This window comes from Polypterus senegalus, chromosome 11, assembly GCF_016835505.1.
Source record: "Polypterus senegalus isolate Bchr_013 chromosome 11, ASM1683550v1, whole genome shotgun sequence".
Taxonomy (NCBI): Eukaryota; Metazoa; Chordata; class Cladistia; order Polypteriformes; family Polypteridae; genus Polypterus; species Polypterus senegalus.
In genome coordinates this window covers 165,263,480-165,287,647 of record NC_053164.1, presented here as the reverse complement: position 1 = coordinate 165,287,647, position 24,168 = coordinate 165,263,480, and the positions used below count along the sequence as shown (strand labels likewise).

General features: G+C 36.5%; 1 protein-coding gene across 2 annotated transcripts in view; it reads left to right on the top strand.

Annotated features, from left to right (window-relative positions):
- Positions 1 to 1,098: 1,098 nt before the first annotated feature.
- tbc1d30 (TBC1 domain family, member 30) overlaps positions 1,099 to 24,168 on the top strand; it is a 122,679-nt gene continuing 99,609 nt past the window's right edge. Inside the window, exons 1-2 of one of the 2 annotated variants that reach the window (XM_039770030.1) lie at positions 1,099 to 1,831; positions 16,262 to 16,426. In XM_039770030.1, coding sequence (XP_039625964.1) covers positions 1,327 to 1,831; positions 16,262 to 16,426 — 670 coding nt within the window. In that variant the 5' untranslated portion in view covers positions 1,099 to 1,326. The remainder of the gene's footprint in view (positions 1,832 to 16,261; positions 16,427 to 24,168) is intronic. The other variant, XM_039770029.1, reaches the window with a different exon arrangement.

Genomic DNA, 24,168 nt, shown 5'->3' with positions numbered 1-24,168 from the left:
CAAAATATGCAAACGCCACACAGGGAAGTACCCAGGATGTGCTACAACTGTGTCATCCTTTACTGGACCTTTTCTTGAAGCTTCTTTAAGTGTTTAGTTGTTGTTTCTTTAATTATATTATGTGTAATTATGAAAATTTACAATTTACTAAATAGTAAGCAAAAGAATAAAAAATGTAATACTAATGTGGCTTTAAATACCTTATTATTTGTTATTTACTCTTAAACTATTTATTCTTACAAAACACTAAATGCCTTTGCATTTATTGGTACTAGTCCAGTTTTTTCTTACTAATTATATAAAAAGTGCCATTTTAGCCAATATAAAAATAATACTTTTTGAAGTAGTTCAGGTTGTTATTTATAACTGTACAATCAAAATGTAAAACCTACTGAAAATACGCAACATTAAAAAGTGGTAGTGATGACATTGACCAGCGTTACCAAACCATTCTGGGCCAACGAGCTCACTAAGCTTGTCCTTCAAGCTGCTAACCCATTTTGGACCCACTACCGTACTACTAGGGTAACTTTGCTAAAGAGGCCCTTTGTAGCAGCCTCCAAACTGTGCCAGTGCGGTATTTAATTTTTTCCCAAACCCACACTGCCAATAGTTTGCCCGCAGGGGGCCACAGTGTGCATGTTTGGTGGGGATAAGCTCTTTAAAATAAAACTGTCAGGAATTAAATTATTTTACAATGTTTAGTTAACAGTTATCCATCTTCGTTAGTGGGAACATTAAAACTATACTCACCTTTCAATTTTCTAACCGTGATCGCTTTTTCAGGTTGTTTTGGCTGCTGGATAAACTTAGGTTAGTGTTAACTTTTTGATGTCACGTTTCCAAAGTCTGGTATAAAAATGTAAACATTCGATATGGATATTTAAACTTTGGTATTACAGAAGGATTGAATGCCAAGTGATTCATACCTTGACGCAAGTAACCCAATCAAGAGAATAAAGCAAGGAGAAAGGTATTTACCCGCTGAGTCAGTGTGAGGTGTGCTCGCGCTCGCCGTGCGTCACGATTTACCTGCTCAGGTGAGGCTCGGGTTTACCAAACTAGTCGAGCCAGAGAAAATGCGAGCCAGCAGGCGGAGAGCAGTTCGCTGGTAAATGGGGCGTACTCACAGCAGCCTGGCCTGCAGGAAGGAAGGAAGCAGGAGTTGCCACTGAGACACAAGTCCACTCGCGCAAAGGAGTGAAATCCACCCGGAACTACAGCCATGTGAAACACACAGAGCAGACTTTCCCGGACGACTTCCCAACTTTTTCCCTCGTCGCACCTGCTGCGTCGGTTACCTGTAGCAATGTGAACAGGAAAAAAATGGCGACACTGCAGCCATACAGTCCTAATGAACTTCTGGAAATTGACATTGCTGATGATGCCCATTATTCCGACGGAGAAAACGATGTTTTCGTTAATTCTGCTGGATCTCGCGGCGAAGTGCTACCTGTCTTTCCTCAATGGATCCCTGCAGCGCCACAGTCGGGGTCTGTCAGCTCTAAAGCCGGCGAATCCCAGTCCGGGACACCGTATCCGTCAAACTCTTCATTTGTACCCCCGGAGTGTGATCGCTATAACTCCGAAAGCCTTGAAAATGTTAAAAACACGAACATGGCTAGGGCATCCATCGTCGACTGTCTCCTCATTGAGCTGTATGACACGTATACACTTTGCAGCGCAAAAAGCGTGGATAGTGTGGACAGTTCGACTGAAGCCTCCAGTTCGGACGCCTTTCTGGGCAGGAGCAACACAGAGTCTACGTTTGTGCAGGAGTTGCAGGAAAGACTGACCAAGAAACATCAGAAACGTTATTTACTTCAGAAAGGTATGTTTCCATCTACCTATTTTTAGAATAATACGGAAACAGGCATTTCAGGGGTGACGGTGCACTATATAAACTCAAATGATGTGGTGGTCGAAGTTGTTTCTGCTATTTAATAATATCTTCTTTAACTTAATAGATAAGTATGGAGTAATAATTGAAGTTCTGGCCATGAATTGTTGTGCTGTCCTGTCAATCTACACAATTTGTCACTTATTGACAATCTGCACACACACCAACAACTGATTGCAGTCTAGACGTAACAGCATTTAATGGCATTCTGCAAATTTGTATATTTGGTGTATCCGGTTCGGTGTCTTAAATACTCTTGAGACTATTCTCAAGTTGTTAGCGTTTATTAATTTTTACCCAAGTATCCTGATTAGATCTTAAATTTGTGCTAGAAAATACATTTAATAAAAAATTCCCACAATGGTCTGGTACCTCACGCAGCAATAGTTTTTTTCTTGATCCCAATTCTGGTAGAATTCTTCTGCCCTTATTTGTTTGACTTGGAATTACCAGTAGAAAGAGAACCAATCCAGGATGCAGCGAGTGCAAGTCCAGCTAATATTAAATAATGTATTTACATACTTAAGGTTTAAAATTATCTGTAAAACTTTTAAAAAGAACATATAAACACAGACTGACACATAAGAACATACACTTTTTGAAGGGTAGTTACAGACCATTCAGTTCTGCATAACTGGTTATTTATCTACACTTAATACTTCCAAAATGTCAAGCAGGCATCTAAGAGTTTCCAAGGTGATGCTTTCACCAGTACTCTTAAAAATAAAGGTGCCAGACTGGTTCTACAGAATGATGACATGGTGGAACCATTTTTTGTTCCAAGACCCATCCACATGAAGGTTCCAGAAAGAATCTTTATTTATTTATATTTGTAACATGCTCCATACAGAATAACCACATATAGTTTGTAACAGATTTTGGGTCCTGATTTAAATACTGCATACAATAACATAAGTACAGGTTTTCTTAACCTGTTAGTTTCCTCCTAGATAGCCTACCGTACATTATACATTTCAGTTTTTTTCCTAAGTTTTTCAAAGCACAAAGAACCAACTTAATTTTAAAGAGAACATGTTTCAGAATGAAATGTTGCTTTGTCAAGCAATGGCTCTATGAGGAACCACACAATCCAGTGAAGAGCCATAAAATGTCATTAAAGAACCATTATTTTTTTAGAGTACACAACACTTAATAATTTGCAACAAGTTTTTTGAGTCAATGAATATTCATAATTCTTAATGCAAAATTTACCTATAGCCAGCCTCTATCTGTCCTTGCTGAAAAAAACATATTTTCATGTAAAAGCAGGGTCGTCTTTCATAATAACCAGTCACCATTCAATGTCACAATTTAATATTCCTTTATTTCAGTGTTTTTCTAATACTTACTCACCTTTCATCATGGTATAAGTATAGCAGTTCACCTGTGGTTTTACTTGAAACATTGTTCCATGTTTTTTGCAATAATGAAACCAGTATTGCACACAGTATTAATCATATGGCTTTTTAAGTTCTTAATACTTATGCATACAGCCTGGATGTCTATCATGTCAAGTCTACTTTCATATATTGAGTTCTTTTTGGAATTAGACTCCCACTGCATAATTATTCACTCATTTTAATTCTCATGCTGATTTGTATCAACTTTGGTAATTTGAAGAATTTATTCTAGTCCTTTAACCCATATTCATCCAGGAGCATTTGGCAGATATAATCTCTCCAGTTTGTTCAGAATTATCCCAAAGTGGGCTGTTACATCTCCCAGAACAGGTAGCTGGAATTCATCCTGTTTGCCCAAACCACATTGACTAGCTTCTCTTGGAGAAGCAGCAGTTACACTCTTAGGTCCTCACATTTATTGCCACACTCCTCTCCTTACCATGGACTGTAATTCCAGGAATGCTACACAGGAAATTCTTTTCAGTCATTTTTGTTCTCACAATTGCATTCTTTTGGGCATTATTCAGAGCCTGTGACCAGTTTTCTAAAGATTTAGCTTTTGTTGCCCATCCTGGTTTGGCAAAATGTCTGTTAAATTGCCACTGTTGCAAAGATTCATCAGTTAGTTCTACCCCCACACGTAGTTAAGACCCCAAACAACTTAACAAAGGGCATCTGTTCACCACTTATCTGAAGAGAATAATCGCTGCTTTCCATGACAGGATCTTGACCTGAGTATTGTAAGTGCCAGTTCTTATTTTAAAATACTAGACTATGAACCCTTCAAGTGTGTGCTGGATATTGCAGACCATGAGAACAAAAACATTTTGCAAATAAAAGGAAATCAACCTTTATACAGATGTAAGGACTATGTATGCATAGCAAGAGTGTTGTTTGCATTCCTATTGGTAAATCAAGATCACTGTGTGGGCATTGGACTTGCCTCTTTCACTGTACATTACTTAATTATATTACATATATTTATGTTCAATGGGGAAGTAATACACTTCATTATACTAGACTTCATTTTTCTCGTAACAGTTGTGGCGGACAGCTGGGTCCCATGCCCAGCCGAGATGCCCCTGCACACTATATTCAGTGGGAGCAGCCCAGGACAGTGCAATACCTCCCCCGGATGCTAGATGGCAGCCCCCCTGGGTTGGAGCAGTGCCTCAGTTTCCCACAGGGTTTCATGGGAATTGGAGTTGGGTGCAGCCCTGTCGTGTCCCGCAGGCACCGCCAGGGGGTGCTGTGTTTGAGACTCCTGACCCCCTATGGTCAACATATTCATCACACCCGGCAGTGCAGCTGGAATTCAGGGATCAAGCACCTGGAGCACTTCCGAGTGAACTATCGAAGGAGCTTGCAACCACCACTCAGCGACCAGAGATGGGTGGAGGAGATCAGGGTTGCCTGGCAGGAGTGGTGGTGCCAAAAGGAGAAAGTGCTTGGTGACTGCTGTGTGTTTGGGACTAAGGAATCCGTTAAAAGTAGCTCTCTAGCCGAAAAAGTGTGGGCACCCCTGAACTAGATACATGTACTTATATGACAGCATGAACTGCTTGTAGATAAGGTTAGTCTTTTATTGGTGTCAACATATTGCAGTAGTTTTATTAAAAATAAGTGTTGGTCATTCTAAAACCGTTCACATGTGAGATGCCCGTGCACTGTGTCATCCCCAGGAGCCCGGGATTCCCAGGAATGACATGCGGGATTTCCAGATTCCTGGGAATGGATAAACCCGTCTGGGAATGGATTTCCTATTTTGGACTGTGTATTGCCTTTGGGGTTCACAGGGAAGATGTGCCCCACAGGTGAAAAAAAAAAAAAAAATATATTACTTTTATTTTACACGTCCCTCAGTGTGAATCTGTGTCGGGTCGGGCGATATATAGCACCTTATTCACACAATATATATCTGAATTTTTACTAGGTTTATTGTGCAAACTCTAGGGTATTTGCTGTCCCATCTTCATTGTTATTACCTTATTTGTCGGTTATAAAGAGCAGCAGAACAAAAACAATAAGCTCTACAGGCTTATGCTTTGGATTTCACTTAATTCGGGAAAGTTTCCTTGTATAATTACCATTTTAAGGTGCATTCTCATATAATTTGCAAAGAACCTATTGTGAAAGCACAAGTCTGACCCTCATGTACCAATTGTGTTGAGTTGTGGTACAGTTATTCTTCAAAAAAAATTGGTTGAGATAGTTTAATTTTTGTTCAGATATCGCAAACGGATCGTGCTGAATGAAGCTTTAAATTTTCAAAATCTCTTTTTGAAAAGCATCCGCGAATTTGCAAAGTAGTCCATCTTAAAACAAAGAAGCATTCCGTGTGACTTCACCTAGTAATGAGTTTACCTTTTCAGTTTTACCTTGTGAGTGGTTGCCTGAGCCACACTAATGCAATTATTGTAAAGAACCAACAATTTACACCCAGCAGCTAAATGGTGTTTGAACTATTAATAACATAGAAAAGGTGCTCCTGTCCTATCTGATATAAACCTAGGACAGGTTTGAAAATGGACTGTGGCGTTAGGAAGTGGGAGACTTCAGTAGATTTAAATGTAAGTCATCAGCATCCCCAAGTTCAAACAAATAAATCCAGCTGATCATTCATCAAAACTAGAACGTAATCGTAAGTCTTAGTCAATGATACGTCTGCAGATTTGCTTGTTACTTATCATTAACTATCACACAATAAACTGTTCAGGATGTACCCACAGTCTTGGATGAAGTGCCTCAGTGCAGTGCCAGTTTAGGTTGTGGTGTCATACAATTCCACTTACAAAGCACACAACCCAGCCCAAAACCCAACCACCACGTCATGGCAACATTCCAGAAAATGGTGGTGTGGCTAATCTAAAGCATATTCATAACAAGAGTAATAAAACATTTTTAATCATATTCAAAAATATGGAAAACATTTCTGAATGCCAATAACAAAAAAATCTGTGCTATGAAAAAAATGATCAAAGTCCCAAAAATCATAACACTCTTGTTGGTCCCTAATATAATTTGTACCATGTTAGTAAAACACAGTCTCTTTCATCTGAATCCATGTTGATTTGCATTCTAAGTGATCTGTACTGGAGAGATGTTGTTTTCTGTCATAGCTTATAATTGTTTTTTTTAATTTGCCTGTAATACAAGCTAATCACACTAATGATTCTTTATGATGGTTTTGTGAAAAGAAATTCCTCTAAAAGTGTCACAGCAAAAAAAAATATATCTGAATGCTTGTTCACATAACAGCAAACCAGAGGCAACTGGTTTTTGATTATGTAGGAAAAGACCCGTGTCTAGCCAGTTATTTTGTTTTCTTATGTCCTCCTCATTCCATTTAAAACACATTTTTCAGTTAAAAATAGTCATTTTAATAATTTTGTTTTGCAAATTTTATCATTTTCCTGCCTTCTGATCCTCAACTGGTACACGTTTGAGCTATAGTTAGAGTAAGCAATTACATTAAACAAGAACTAATAGGATAATGAATGCTGCAAACCAGTCTTGCATTTTAGTTCTGGTTAAACTGGTTAATTTTCTTACGCAGATCGCTAGCAAATGAAAAGGTCTCACTTAGTTTGTGAGGTTTAGTTGGGAACAATATTTAATGGAAATCTCAAAATCATCCTTTACCCCGAAGTTTTTGAGAACTAAATTTCCTTTAACTTATACTGAAACTTTTTATACTTTACTGTGTAAAAGCCTTCTTGTTCCATTATTGTGAGATATTTTAGAAGATATTGTTCTTAGTGTCAGTTTCTTGTTTCTCTACTTGTACTACAGGTTGATAATTGGTTATGTAAACTACAGTACTTTCTAAAGGTGGATGCATTTAAAATTACAATATAAACTCAAGTAGTATTAGGGTGTTCTAGCCATTAGCCATTATGAATGTAATTAGAAGTCAAGTAAAATGATACCTTTTTATTGTTAACTAAAAAAGATTACAATATGCAAGGTTTCGAGGCAACTCGGGCCCCTTCTTCAGGCAAGATGTAATGATTGTCATTTTACTTGACTTCTCAATGTGAACACAAAATTAATTAAATGGAAGCTGGGCAGCACTGAAACACACACTAAATTCCATTTTCTGCCTGGTTACTGTTTGTTTGAATTTTGAATAATCCCTTTCTGCTTGTGTCAGTTTTTCTCTGGATAGCCAGACTTTCCCCCCTTTCTTTAACACATTCAATTTCATTTTGTGTGTGTGTGTGTATATGCATATGTATGCACTCTGTAAGACTAATATCTTGTCCAGGATTTGTTCTTGCGTTCGTGGAAGGGGCATAATTTGCAAACAATGTCATATGTTGTAACACACTTCAAGAGCATCAGTTCAGTACATTTTTGAATTGTGTGCACTTCACAATATACTGACTCAAGACAGACTGGCTAATATTTGATGTTGTTAACAAAGATCTAATGATTTCTCATTCTTTTCGTAAATATAAGTTAAATATATTTTTTTAGAAATAAAATGAGCAGAACAGACTGAGTGAGATGTTTTTACCTACTCAAAATTCTGTTTTGCAACTTTAGTAAATGGGCAGCATTTAAAATATGGAAAGAAAGATTGCATAGACATTGGTCAAGTTATAGTGTAAATGCCGTTTTATATATATATATCATCCAATACTAATTTAAACTTATTAGCTTGGGAGACATCTTTAAAAAAGTGACTCTTATTAACAGTCTTTCATTATTCAGTTTTAATACAAAAAATGTAAAACTTTTCACATAGTTGAAGAGTTTTTGCAGAAACTTTATAAAGGTGAGAGGCTGGTGTTGAGGAATCAGTGTGGTATAACTACACTTGATGAAGAGATTCATTAACTGAAAAATCTATAACGTGGAAACCTTTGCATCTTTTCTTGAAGCCTTTTTTTATTGAATCTATTAATAGCATATAACATTCCATACAATCAAGTCAAACATGACAAAACTAAAATCAAATCAACCCCACCCATGTAAAAGAGAGGAATAAAGGAAAAAAAGAATATCACAGTAGCTGACAAGCATTTATTGCCTTTGAAGGCAGCAGCCAAGCTTCCTCTGTGCCTCAGGATTCATGATGAACCAAAGCATTTTTGCTGAAGTACTTCTGGCTGCCAGTCACTGCAAAACAGCCTTCATTGTCCAATTGACAACAGGTCATCTAATCTATTTGCATCTCCTTGTTTTTGTCAAATATTGTCAATGTTTTTCCACCCACACATATCAGAAAATCTACTCTGACATGATTTTCATTTTGCTGTGTGTAGCATTAAACTGTGATCAAACTGTCTTGCACATAAATATAACAGATATATGTTTCTTCCTAAACATTGTCAGTAGGTAATTTTTATTATTTTAATTTTTTTTAATAATTGTACTTTGTAGTTCGGCAATTTTAGTCATTTTCTTGAAGGGTAAAATGTAAAGTTGCCATCCTCATTGGTATCAGCAGTAAGCATGAATATCCTTGCAGTATGGCAGAAATCAAACAAGTGAAGGAGCAACCTCTAGTTTGAAATATACAGATATTTCTGAGGGGGAGGGTATTTTTGAGCTGTGTACTCTTATCATTTATACTATAAATATAAACTGTATTTAAATAAAATTAAACTGTATTTAAAAATTAACTGTATTTAAATAATTTTTTTCAGAATGGTGTTGGTCAAAGTTATGCAATTGCGTATGTCTATACACCAAACTTGCTGTTTCATAATAAAATTCTTTGGAAAGCCAGAGCTTATCATAACAGAACTTTATGCTTGACTGGATCTGAAATTGGGCAGGTTGCCATTCTTTGGTACTGTATAGTTCACTCACTCATATTTGGCCTATATTGCCAATTAGTCTAACCTGCACATATATGGAATATTGGAAAAATACAGACTGCAAAGGGAATAACCACATGTGAACACTAGGAAGAGGCGCACTTTCTGCTGAGACAAAAACTTCTGTCCAGGGTTCTGGAGTTCTGAGAGTTTTCTAAGTTAAACACTGCATCACTGTGTTGCATTTTTGATTATTTTCTACTGTTTATTGCCATAATTAATATTTAAAACTAGTGTATGTTTGGTATTTGTTTTCTATGGTGGTTTAGTTTTCATGTGGACTAAAGTACAGTAACCCATAATTATGAAACTGTTAGTATTCATGTCTTAAACATAATAAAGGACATACAAGGGCATACAATAAGGACATAAAGGACCTATAATACTCAGTAGTGCAGTGAAAGTCAAACTGTTTGTCATGTTGAACTCACAGGGGGTGAGCATTTGATAAAGCAAGTAAGCTTTTTCATAATATGGTGGCCCTATGGAGCTCACCTTCATCCATTTGGAAATTATGCTTTGGCAACAGTACAATCTTTAATTGTGCAATGGCTTGAGTTTGAAGAAAGCATGCATTTGGGTGTTAAATTAGTAAATGGTGAACTGGCAAGAATATATTCAAGCAAAGGAATGATATACAGTGGATTTAGGAATTTCCAGACACCTTCACTTTCTGCACACTTATTGTGATGTAGATTTATATTCCATTTTTGCTCATCAATCAACACTCTGAAACCCATAATAACAAAGTGTTTTCAGAAAGGTATGAAAATATATTAAACTTATATTAAAATTTAAAAAGGAGAAATCTCTTAATTTATATAAGTATTCAGAGCCTTTGCTTCTGCACTCTAAATGATAGTCATACATCCTGTTTGCTTAGATTCTCCTTAAGATGTGTCTAAAACTAGATTGGGGTCCACCTGTGGCAATTTGAATGGACTGAACATTCTTTAGAAAGGCATACATATGTTTATGTACGGTCCTACAATTCACACTGCATCTCAGGACAAAAACCAAAGTATGAAGCCCAAAGAACTCTCTGTGTGCCTATTTGATAAGACTGTGGTGAGACAAAGATCAATGCAAGGGTATAAAACCATTTTAAAAGCTTTAAGTGTTCCCAAGACCATAGTGGCCTCGGTAATAAGAAAGAAGTTTGGAACCACCGGGACTTTTGACTGTCCAGAAAAACTGAGTAACTGGACAAGAAAGGCCTTGGGCAGGGAGGAGACCAAGAACCCAGTAGTTCTATGATGAGATAGAACCTGTCAAAAGCATGACATTTTTAGCAATACAGTAATCCCTCCTCGATCACGGGGGTTGCGTTCCAGAACCCCCTCCGATAGATGAAAATCCGCAAAATAAAAACCATATGTTTGTATGGTTATTTTTATATATTTTAAGCCCTTATAAACTCTCCCACACTGTTAACATTATTAGAGCCCTCTAGACATGAAATAGCACCCTTTAGTCAAAAGTTTAAACTGTGCTCCATGACAAGACAGAGATGACAGTTCTTTCTCACAATTAAAAGAATGCAAATATATCTTCTCTTCAAAGGAATGCGTGTCAGGAGCAGAGAATGTCAGAGAAAGAGAGAGAGCAAGTAAGAGAAAAGCAAACAATCAAAACATCAATACGTGCTTTTGGGCTTTTAAGTATGCCGAAGCACCGCGATAAATTGGCATTTTTTAGAGGAGCGTCAGTATCCTCTAGGCAAACAGCCTCTGTGCAAACAGCCCCTCTGCTCACACCCCCTCCGTCAGGCAGGGAGAGTGAGAGAGACAGAGAAAAGCAAACAATCAAGCACCGCGCACGAAACATATTGTATATCATTGAGGAGTTTTAGTTAATACGTAATAGATGCTCTGATTGGGTAGCTTCTAAGCCATCCGCCAATAGCGTCCCTTGTATGAAGTTAACTGGGCAAACAAACTGAGGAAGCATGTACCATAAATTAAAAGACCCATTGTCCGCAGAAGTCCGTGAACCAGCGAAAAATCCGTGATATATATTTAGATATGCTTACATTTAAAATCCGCAATGGAGTTAAGCTGCGAAAGTCAAAGCGTGATATAGCGAGGGATCATTGTACACCATAAATATTGTGCCAATATTGAATAAAGGTTTGCTAAATGGCATTTAATAAATTCTGAGAGCATGAGGAAAAAGTTTCTCTGATCTGGTGAGACAAACATTGAAACCTTTGAGTAGAACTCCAGATATTATATCTGGTCGAATGCCAGGCACTCCTAATCACCTGCCTACAGTGAAGCGTGGGGGTGTCAGGGTCATACTGTGCAGGTGCTTCTCGCCAGCAGAGACAGAATTAAGGGAAGTAAAAGTGCAGGTAAATACAGAGAATTCTTTGAAAGAAAACTTCCTTCAGAGTGCACTTAACCTTATACTGTGGAGTAGGGTTCAGCTTCATCATTATAGTGACCCAAGTATACAGCCAAGACAACCCTGAAATGGCTTTGGGAGAATTGCTTGCCTTTCCCTGAGTGGCCAGCCAAAACCCAGACTTAAACTCCATAGAATTCTCTGTGGAGAAACCTGAATACGGCAGTTTACACACTATTCCCATCCAATTGAACTAAGCTTAAGAGGAACTGCCAAGAAGAATTTGATAAACTTCCCAAGTCTGCATGTGCAAAGCTTGTAGAGACTTGACCAAGAAGACTCAAAGCTGTAATTACTGCCAAAGGGGCTTCTACAGAGTACCAAGTTAAGGGTCTGAGTACTTACAATTGAAAGATTTCAGTTTTTGATTTTTATTAAATATGGAAACCTTTCTGAAAACATGCTTTCACTTTGTCATTATAGGTTGTTGATTGTAGATTCTTGGGCAAAATGGCAAATTTATCCACTTAAAATTAAATCTGTAACGCAATATAATGTGCAGAAAGTGAAGAGGTCTGAAGACTCTCTGAATCCACTGTATGCATATACTGTATACTTTTATTGGATATTTATTGTATTTCACCAGTGAATACTGTAAATGTGTATTATTTATAATACATAATGATTAGCCAGGTAGCAGCAGTACCATTCTCCTGTAAATATCCCAAGCTGTTAGTATGAAAAACTTGGTTGTTTTTTTGCCTGCCCTCAGTTCAACTTGCAAATTACCCAGATGACTACATTATTCAGCTTCTCTTAATGTTAGGTTGCTTTTACTAGAATTTGGGTTTATACAGTGTAGTGCTTTTTGAAAGATCAGAGAATGTCCCATTAAAATGACAATATCAAATTATTATAGTTTATTAATCGTTTTCCCCAGACAGGATAGAGATTAACTGAAAACCATGTCCAGTTGGCCCAGTAAAGTGAACATATATGTTATAATCCTTTTTTTTTTTTTTATAAATATACACAGTGCAGACAAAATAGTTCGAGAAAATGGGAGAACATTTGATAAAGAGCGTTGAATATAAACTACAACAATTACTGTAAGTTTAGGTTATGGTTCAAAAATTAACTTTAAGAGCATATTATTTAGTGGCCATCTACTTTGCAGTCAAATCTGCTTATGGTTGGTGATTTCAGCTTGCGGGTTAACCTAATGCAGTTTCTTTTTAAAATGCAAATAGAGTCTTATTTTAAACCATGCATTTTTTTTTCAGTCAAAAAATAAGTCAGTAAGTTTTTGTAGTTTGCTTTCGATGTTGCAAAATAACACAACACTGACGTAAGTTGCATCAGAATGCATTAACTACTGCGATCCCCATTTTGGAATCCTGTACTTTTAACCCGCCTAGTAACGCCATCTGTCAGTCACGTAGAAATGCAAGATGTTTACGTGCTCCAGAAGGATGTTGCCTGTGAGAGGGAACCTAAAGTGACCACTTGCATGCAGTGTGTTGAGCACACAAGCTAATTTTTCCAGTCCAGTCACCGCTTTTCATCAGAAAAGTGAAACATGTTTTTTGAAAGCAGAAAAGACATTACTCACGAGGCTAATTTTGGTGACGGTGAATTTATCTTGATTCTTGGGAAGTGTTGAATGCGATAATATCAATTTTTTCATGTCACTTTAATTTGCATGGGTACAATGGACGTAAATACCTCAAGCCTCATTTGGGGCTCACAGCTGATACTGACAAGAATTTCATCAAATATTTCGTGATTGCATTTTACAGGAAATGGCTCGACATGGGCTTTACTCTTTGAAAGAAATCGATGCTATTATAAATGCTGATGACTTTTTTTGATTCTATCAATGAAGATGATGACAATGGTCTTATAGATATTGTGGAAATTCCTCCAGAATGGGTCAGTAAAGTTTCTGACAATGAAAATATCGATGACGACATTATCTATGATGAAGAACCAGCAGATGTTCCTGAACTTGTTGAAATTCATTGTGCGACAGGAATAGATGAACCTGCTGCCATGGACCTAGCTGTGCCATCAACAAGTATAGTTACAAAAGATATAGCCCCACCACCTGCTAAAAAGAGAACGCTGTTGTTTAATTTGAACTGGTAGAAAAAATAATCCCAGTAACTCAAAAGTGTACCCAAATTCTGATGCTGTGGAGACAAGGAGGAATGATTTCATTAGTGAACTCAAGGACAAAAGCCCAGTAGAGTGTTTTGAGAAGCTGTTTGATTACAGAATTGTCTCAAATATTGTCCGGCAGACTGTGACATGTGCCACACAGAAAAATGTCTTTCAGCTTTCTAATGCGTATATCAGGAAATTTATTGGAATTCTTCTTCTTTTCACTGGCTGTCATTCTCTTTCTCAAGAACAATTACATTGGTGTGAAGATGAGGACATGGATGTCTAATGCGTGAGGAAATGCATGAGTCGAAACAGGTATCTGGAAATCAAGCGGTACCTCCATCTCGGTGACAACTCTGAGCTTGAAGGAATTCCAGAAGCTCTTCAAGATTCGCCCATTGATCGACAAACTAAACAAAAACATTCTGCAATTTGGCATGTTCTCTGAAAATTTCAGCATTGATGAACAAATGGTTCTATACCATGGGTATTACTATCTCAAGCAGTTTTTATGCGTGGTAAGCCTGTAAGGTTTGAATTCAAACACAAGCAGGCTATTGTTACCAGATGCGTGTGTATGAAGGCAAGTCAAAAGATGACTTAAGTATGAACGGGTTTGGGGGATCTGTTGTCCTGAAAATGACAAGAAGTTTTTGCAACATGATGGAAAGCATCATAAAAGATGTAAATTATTGGTCAGGTCTTTAGCATGGGGAAACAAAATTCTTACCAAAATGAACTATTTACTTAAAATATGGAACTAATGTAAGAAACGAATTAACTGCTTCTTCAGTGGATTATTTTATATTTTGACCCTAGTTGACATACACAGTATTTTCGCCCATAATAGTCATTAGGTATTGGAACATTCAGACACCTCTATATTGACAGTGCGGGTACACCCTTTGATCAGCTATCCATTAAATATAGAATTCCCTCCTGGCACTTTTTTTCCTACTTTGTTTAGAGAAAACTGCTTAATTTACCTAATCTACCATCAATAGCCACAATGGAATGTATATTAGCTAGTAATTTGAAAAATATTTCCAGCATTTTTTACAAAGGTAATGTCATAGTGTGCACAACTTACTGAACTTAGGCAATGCCAAGAAAGCCATCTTTCTATTAATTTATTAGGGAAGTAATGGATCGGAGTTATTTATAATACATAATGATTAGCCAGGTAGCCACAGTACCATTCTCCTGTAAGTATGTAAATTCATAACTGAACATTCGGTTGACAGTTAAAAGTATGGCAACAGGTGGAAAGACCAGCAGAGTGGATTTAAAGGCCTGGATAGCTAACACAGGTTCCCCCAAGGACATTGCATTTTAATAAAAAAGAGCAATGTAGCTGAAAAGACATATGAATTAATAAAATAGGTGCTTTAGAATGAAATATAACCTACTATAAACTTTTTTTTTTCCAAGATGTCAGAAGTTAATCTACTAGAATATCTCCCAATTTTAATTTTTTTGTTATTGACTTGGATTGATAGGGGAAAAAAGCACAAATTTTAATAATGGTATTCACCAAGTCTTAGAGAAGCACATAAAGATGAAATATTTTCAATTTCGAATATTACATTTTTCTTTAATTAAACCCATTCCTCTGTTTATGTTGACATGGATTGTCACCATTGATTTTAGTGGGTTCTGTTGTTTCTATCCTTCAATACAACAAAGATGGGCATGTTATCTTGATTGGTGACTCTGAATTGTCTAGTTATGAATGAATGTCAGTCTGTTCATGTGGTGGCCCTAAATAAAGGAACAAAGGAATCCTCAACGATTTATTTCAGATTTCCATCCAGTATTTGTGTTATTTTTTTTATCCTGTAACACTGTAATGGAGAAAGGAGACTTCCCAAATTGTACTTTTTATTTTATTACTGATGGCTTATAGTGTTTTTCTGATAAGTGTTTTTCCCATATCTTGGCAATTAATAATTTGAGCAGAGTAGCTAAAAATAATCTGTAATTGATTTTGCATTTGGTGGATAACCAAAAAACACAAGCAAATGCATAATAGCCTGTCTCACACAGTTTCTGACACAGTCAAAACAGAAATCAAAAACATTTTGAAATATGTGCAGAGAGAGAGAGGGTTGGAAAAAAAATTCTCAGACACAAGGTTGAAGCTGTTCTTTATTGCTCTTTGCTAATGGACATTTATAAGGTATGCCAGTATAAAGATGTTTCACTGTTAATATTAAAAGAATATAGTTTTCAATTATTAAATTATTTATTAGATTAAGTTATATGACTATACTGACAGGATTGGAATGATATTTATATATATATATATATATATATATATATATATATATATATATATATATATATATATATATATATATATATATATATATATTCACATATGGAAGATAAGATATAAGATGCAAAACTTTTCAAGGGTGTTTTTTGAATCTCATAGTACTGCAAATACTTCAGAAAGCACTAAACAACAATAGCATCAAGCATATGATATAAGGCAAACTCATGTTTTTATACCACTGGTTTCTAGCTTTCTTCTTTTCAATTAAACATACTCTTAAATGAGTTATTCTTTATTTTATTGAACTAATTTATGCATAATCTATTGCCTTTTGTCTGTACAGACATTGATGAACTGAAGAGAATTGTACAGGAAATGAACTATCGCATTGGAGTTCAATCTGCAAAGCTTATTCGCCAACTGAAGAGGAAGGACCGGTTGTTGAATAAAGTGCAGAAAAACAGTGATATTGTAACAGCCTGTTTACAAGCGGTATCACAGAAACGAAGTGAGTAATGTCATCCCAGTTTAATACATATTTTCATATTAATTTAACTTGATCTCAAAGAAGAATATTTTGTGCAAACAGGTACCACATAGTGACTTGATCTGTTGTAATAATTATTGATTAATTTGGAAGGCTTGTTTTGCAGTCTAATGTGAAAGCCCTTTCTGGATCTTGCTAGCCTAATTCAAGAACCGAAGTAAGTCAATTGAGCAATGATCAGTAACAGTGAAGTTAGTGAGTTTCTTCCAAATCTTTGGATTTAGTAAGATGCTTTAAATTACAGATACTGGGCTGTGGTGACTATTGATTCGTTTAGCTGTTCAAGATGTTTAGCTGTTTCTGGTTTCCTTGAATGCAAATCTTCAGTGCATACGTAATGCATACTTTTGGTTTTTTGTTGTTTGCTGGCTGTTGTATTTTAGTTTTATAATACTCTTTGCGCTGAAATAGGTTTTGTCTACTTAGACATTTTATGCTTATGCTGCCTTTTCAACTGCTTCATGCATTTCTTTTCTCATTTAAATTATTAAGATAAGTTAGCAAATACACATAAAAATAAATTTGCCAAATTTTATAACGTACAATATAATTGAAGAAAACATTAATTTATAATCTTAGCCTATTTTAGTTAAATGCAGTTGTAATGTCAGCAGTTACCTGGATTTTATCCTCATGGTTAGCTATTAATAATAAAAATTTGACAGTGACATTTTCATTGTCATAAAATTGAGAAAATCAAATCTGTTATGTATTGTCATTTATGCGAGATTATATCTGTCTAATTTCAGATCTTGACCGAAACCATATAAGTTCTATCATGATATGTAAAATCACAGACTTGATGGAAGATGTTTTTTCTTTTCTTTTTCCTTTTGTTTGTTATTTTATTGTTTCTGCACCATGTACAGTCACTTGTTTGAAGCAGTGAGGTACTAAATCAACTAGATGCTTTGTGTTAGCTAAACTTTAGCCTGTCCTTGTTAAAATAATCTATCACTTTAAGATAAGACAGTGGTCTTATATGCGAGATCCCTCTGTTTCAAAGGCCTAGCATGATTGGGCTGCAAGGAAACTTATGACACTGGACTTTTCAAAGCTGGTTTATAGGCCAGATACAGAGACTGGAGACAAATTTTTGAGGGTCCACATTTAATATGATTTGATCACAGCGCGAGAGGGGGTTGGGAGGGGTTGGTATACCCTTGGAGTTTTCAGTGGCCATTTTTACAGTAAACTTGATACATTGGATTGAACATATTGTAATTTTTTGTTCAAAATGTTATCTGAAATGTTTTTACAATGGCTAAAAAACAAGACCTGAGAATTCATTGATTTTTCACAGACTGGCAAAAATATTCTATGTACTGGTGCTGTTTGTTGGGAGACACTTCTTTAGATATTGTTATCTAAAGAAGGGGCCTGAGTTGCCTCGAAAGCTTGCATATTGTGATCTTTTTAGTTAGCCAATAAAAGGTGTCACTTTGCTTGACATTTCACTACATTCATAATGGCTAACATGGTACATCACCCTAGTACTACAGACATTGTTATCAAAAAACTCAAGGTTAGGTCTCCAGGATTCCCAACTAAGTATGCAAAAGTCCTGCTTTATGTTCCAGCTTCCCTAGCATACACTGTACCTTTGTTCAGTATGATAAGACTTCAGACTATAAGCAAAATGCCTCTTACCTGAACTGTTGAACGGTTTATGCAGGCAAAAAGAACATTACATACAAATATAAGTCAGGTAATACTGGCCTGTTAGAAGTACAGTAGAGTCTTGCTTATCCTACCTTCGCTTATCCAACATTCCGTATTATCTGATGTCCCACCGCAAAAAAACCCAAAAAAACGCATCAATCGGCAACAAGAACTGCAAGTTGTGAGCATAGTCTAGTTTTTGTTGCTCCCGACTCTACCGCAGCTAATTACAGTGGAACCACTGTTTGCGAGCATAATTCGTTCTGGAAATGTGCTCACAGTCCAAAGCACTCGTACAGTATATCAAAGCAAATTTCCCCATAAGAAATAATGGAAACTGAGATGATTCGTTCCACTATTCATATAAAAATGATTAATACAAAATAAAGTAAAAATATATAAAGCAAATTAACCTGCACTTTACCTTCGAAAAGAATCATGGCTGGTATGAGTGAGTTTCTAAACTCTTGTGAGATTCCACCCAACGGGACGACACGTGGAAGAGTGTCCCAAAGCAATCGCAGTCTCCCAGTGCGGTAGCAGTCCGCCATAAAAGCGAATCCGAAAAGATCGCGGACATGCTATAAGAGCCTGCTGTCAATGGGTGATACAAGGAACATTAGAAATGCGCAGGGCACAGTATTACTTTCCCCCAACCCTGCCTGACTGCCGTGTCTGTGCATAGGAGAATGGCAGATCCTGCAACAATAAATAACCGTGCTGTTTCTGTTTCAAGCTTAATAAAGCTGGTGCTGCTAATGTACTGAGACTCATCTTCGTGTTTTCGGGTGCAAGACGGGGACTCGCACGTCACAACACGCACACACACACACACACACACACACAGTCCCAATGCTGTAGTAAACAGTATACGCTCGTATGGATGTTGACTATATGAGTGACGGAGTTAAGGCTCTAGAAACCGCAATTAATTACATTGAGCAATAAGAAGAAGCTATAGGAATTGACAGCGAAGAAACAGCACTCGTCAGGAAAGCAGACTTCAATCACAAATGTCTTTAAATCATCACAGGACTGAACTTTTTAAGTACAGTACATACTGTATTTAACTTCAGACAATTCTGTAACTGTAAGTTCATTTTTTCAGTTAATTTATTTTGTTGTTTTGTTGTTAAACATGATTATTAGGTTCGTAATGTGTGAAATTATAACATTTGACGTTTAATAGGCTTTTTCTTAATGCCTGCCATTATTCAACATTTTCGCTTATCCACTGTTCTGCCGGCCCGTTTATGTCGGAGAAGCGAGACTCTACTGTACCTTAAAAAGTGAGTTGCTGGTTTCCATTGACACAGCATCGACATCTTCAAAACAATGTGTAGAAACAATTAAAAAGGCAAATAAAATGTTAGGTTACATTGCAAAAATTATTAATAAATATATTATATATACACTCTTAACACACTTTTAGAACTATTAACACACTAGTGGGACTATATCTGAAATACCAGTAGCTGTTGTCACCACATTTCACATAAGCAACCAAGTGCATCTCTGAGATAAATGACCTGTTCTACTCTGAGAGTGTGTACGCACAAATATGTTGCACACGCCCGTTTCCACGGTTAGTTCGAAAATGTATAAAAACTGAACATGGCATAAAGCCACACACATTTTCAGGGCTGGATCTGCCCTTGCATACGCACGTTTCTGCTCTGTTTTGTACAATGGTGGCACCCATTGTCAAAGCAGTGCTACTGTTTTTGTGGTCTGCTTTTCTTTTTTTAGATTCACATCTATGATGCGGATTTTATCAAATGTACCAAAATTATTTGCATATTTTTTACAAATTTAATTCACTTGATTGTATTCATTCTGTAACAATATAATGCTGCACAGAATGGCCAGACTATTCCAACTACCATGGCTGCTTTAGCTTTGTTAGAAGACATTGCAAATGGAACAATTAGAAGAGAGTCCGAATTTATAGATGATGATGACTGGCTTCTAAGTTGATTTTGATTCCCAAGACCTATCTTTCTGAAGCTTTGTGTTGAACTGACGCCAACTTTACAAAGGCAGGCTTTGAGGAATTCTGCTCAACCTTCTCCTTCGCAAGTCCTGCCTACTCTCAGGTTTTTAGCCACAGACGTTTTTCGATGTGAACTTGCTGACAATCGGATATTTCGCAAATATTACCGAGTCACGCCATGCCAGTTGTATAGGATGGAATTATATGCTTATCATTCAGATAGATTAGATTTCCTGTGGTTGAACTGGAAAACAAAAGCGGAATTTGCAGCGACGTCCGGTTTTCCAAATGTAATCGTAGCGGTCAGCATATTGCTATAAAGGTGCTGGACAAGTTACATCAGTCAGTGAGGAATCGCCAAAAGAATGAGCTGGCATTAAATCATCTATAGCAGGAGAGCCTATGAAAAAGGCAACTCCACACTGTTACAGGTGTTTTTTCCAGGTAGTGCAGCAAAGGCAAGCAGGCCTTTTAAGGATACTGAGTTACCTCAAAGTAAACAGCAGAGAGTCAATCCATTGTGGCACTCTGTGTCATTGCTACACTATAAAGGCACCTTCAGAGAATGAATTTGCTTATGTAAATAGAAAGCATTACCACTCTATTTAATGTGCTACTTTATAGTGCACAGAAAATGTGTCACAGTGTGCAAGCATCTACCTGAAGAGATATGCAATGATAAACCCAACTCAGCAGATGATTAGCCAAATCAGACAGCATTGCAACTTTGTTTGAATGTAATTAGAAGAATGTAAAAACAGGTAATTATATGCAGTATTTATTTTTAAGCAATTAATTTAATTTGTTGTCAGTTTCACATAGTATAGGGTGGTCCAGATCTAATTATGCATCTTTTTAATGCAATGCAGGAACACAATACAAGACAAAAGAATTGTTCGAAATATCTTGTAATAAACGAAAATGGACTTGCATTGAATTAATTCACTGATTTTCCATGTAATGTCCCACTTGTCCTCCATTTTTTTTGTAAATTCTCTATGTAATAAACTTAATAAGTTTTAGCATAATGAAAATTACATAATTAGATCTAGACCTCCCAGTACAGCCCTTATATTCCTTAGTTCATTTGCCACATCTCTTACAGCATCCACTATTGCATTTTGTGACTCCAGAACAGCATCCATCAGCACACAGCCAGATGTCCTCCCAGTGGTTTCCGAGGCAGAAATGTGTGTGTAGCCAGCGCACGAAGATGTGCTTGACACAGCAGCACCATCATGGCCTGAGCATCGCAAGGGGGTCCGCTTTTCTAATATTGTCTGAAATGGAATAAACAGACAGTGGGCTGCAACTCACCTTTTCATGTCAAATGTGATATCTGACCACTTTTATTTGAAGGGCAGTGTACAATTTTCTGAACTTGAACTTTCAAGTGTCTCTGCCATGTTTTTGTTGCTTATACAACTGCATAAGGCAATAAATACTACTTTTTTCCTTGCCCCCACTTCGCATTCACTGAAATTCTTCTTTTTGTCATGTGCCTTTTCCATTGTTTTTTAACCAAAGTTAAATGGAAGGTGATATTTATATTGATTTGTATATTAAAATATGCAAAATTCTGGGAGGAGCTGGGTGGGGCTGTAGGTGCATGCAGTCCATTAAATTTTACATTCATTGGGATTTGTAAGGGGAAGTGCGTGGAACTTGGCACACGTACAGATTTATGCGTCTGGATTTTTTTGTGCGTACGCACTTTTGTCTATACCCCATGTTTTAGTGTGAATTCTACATACTCTGTTATACATGAGGCTCCTGGTCTGAAATGAGATATCCATGTCAAGGTGCAGTTTCAAGCTCTGGAGCAGTAGCTTGGTTAAATTTGTAGAGAAGGTGATACTTAGACACTTTAAAGCTGGGTTTTAAAAGTCATTTCTTGGAAGACTACATTGGCTTCAGGTACTCACTCCAGCCAATTTCTAAATTGGAAGTCAATCCATATTTGTTAATTTTATGTCTCATTTGTTTCTTCATTATGTCAATATAATATATTAAAATACAAATGTCAAACAGAATAATATTTCAGCGATTCCTATATAACTAGCAGAAAATATAAAGCCTGGCAACATTTACATACTGTACATCTGAACACACGTGTATGTAGTGATTCACTAATAAATTTAATGATCTATGCCTTTTTATTCACTGTTAGCAAAGGAAAACTTTTAAGATACCTGTACATAAATAACAGATTTTTTTTATAATATAAAAGAAATAAAAAAAAGGTTTAAAATTTTATTGCAGTGTAGGATGTGATTGATTATTATTTCCCCTGGATGTTGCCATCATATTAGTTAAGCTGTAAGTATAGTGACTTTTACAAGTGAAACTTAAAATGATGAAAAATAGGATAGAGAGCCTGCTGTAATAACACAAGTTGAAGTGTAATTCAAGGTCAGTGATGTTCCCCAGTTTGTAAAAACACCAAATGAAGTCCAGAGTATACTGAAAAAAGCAATATGAAGCAGTATCATCTGTTTATTATAAGAACTGCAATTTATAAATAAATGCAAAAAGATAAAGAATGGCATCAGTGTTGAAGCAGTAATAAAAGAACTCCATGCTGAATAAAATCTACAATTCAGATTCTGCTTGTCTGTGAGGTTGATATGGTTATCTACTATGCTAAGCGGCAATTTAACTTGGAAATTTTGTCACTGGGCACTTTTGAAATTGGACACATTGGTGATGAGCACAGGTGTTTGTTCATTTAGGTAGGCTTCTTGCTTGAGATTTTTTTAAACTTGTTGAGTAGTACTTACTTGTTGCAAAATTACAATTACCCATCCTCATATTATACAAACCCACTTTATCCTGAGCTTGGTTGCAGGAAAGCTGGAGCCTATCCCAAGCAAGCACCGGGGCACAAGGCAGGAGCAATCCCAGGACATGGTGCCAGTCTATCACAGAGTGAACACACTCATACACAAGTACACATTATGGATAATGTTTGGGACTGTGGGAGGAAACCAACACAGATACAGGAAGAACATCCAGGTTCCACTCGAATAACATGCAGGATGTGAGCCTCAGTCTCCTTGTTGTGAGGCAGTAGCTATACCACTGTGCTACCTGTTACACTTATGTAAATAATTTGAGAAATAGGTTTAGTTGTACACTTTGCCAAATATTTCTTTCAGGAGTGTCCTCAATGTGCTCAAATATGTCTATCTTTGATCAGATCCCAGGATTTTCTTTTGTGTTAATTGCTTCTAACATAATTTTGGTCAAATGATTTATTTAATTTATCTATTTCTATTTTTATCAACATGCAGCCTGAAAGCAACATATATACTCAGGTACAGTATATACATCCACATTTCTAAATGCATGCAGCATTGACTGTGTATTTCTGGCCTTTTAATCCTTAGCATGTCTAGACCTAACAGAGTATGTGCATGGAGCACATTTGGATATTCAGTCATAAATCACTTTCCTCCCTTTTAGTCCAAAGGCATTTGTTATGCCTTAGTGTCTCTTTTCTTAGATAATTTATTCATTGAATGAAGAGATTTAAAATCATGAATGTAGTTTAAAATGTTACTATTTTAAGGTATTGGATAGGGTACTGGTATACTGTGGTATTTCAAATGAATTTACCTCTGCTCTTTTTTGTCTTTTCAAGGATGTCCATTGGTAGCCCCCAAACTGCCAGTGTTAGTATGCAACATACCTTTGGTAATGTTGTTTGAACCAGAGTCATTTTCTAGTATTCATTCTGGAGTATGATTTTTGGATTTGCTCTTTTGTTTTTGAACTTATCCCTGTTCTAGGGATTTTCTAATCAATCAGTGGTTGGTAAACTGGCCAATCACAAAAACTGATTGTTTCAGCCACTGCTTTTCTAAGCTTCACAGTAAGTTACTCGTGCTCTCTTTTGCACCATTTTTTTTTTTTTTTTTTTGCAGCATAAATGGTTTGTTTTACCAGAGTGTGAGAGAAGATTGGAATATTAGCATTTATGTTAAAAAAGTGGAATAATTTACTGAGAAAAGGCAATCTGAGTAGTCATCCTGTACAATTACACAAA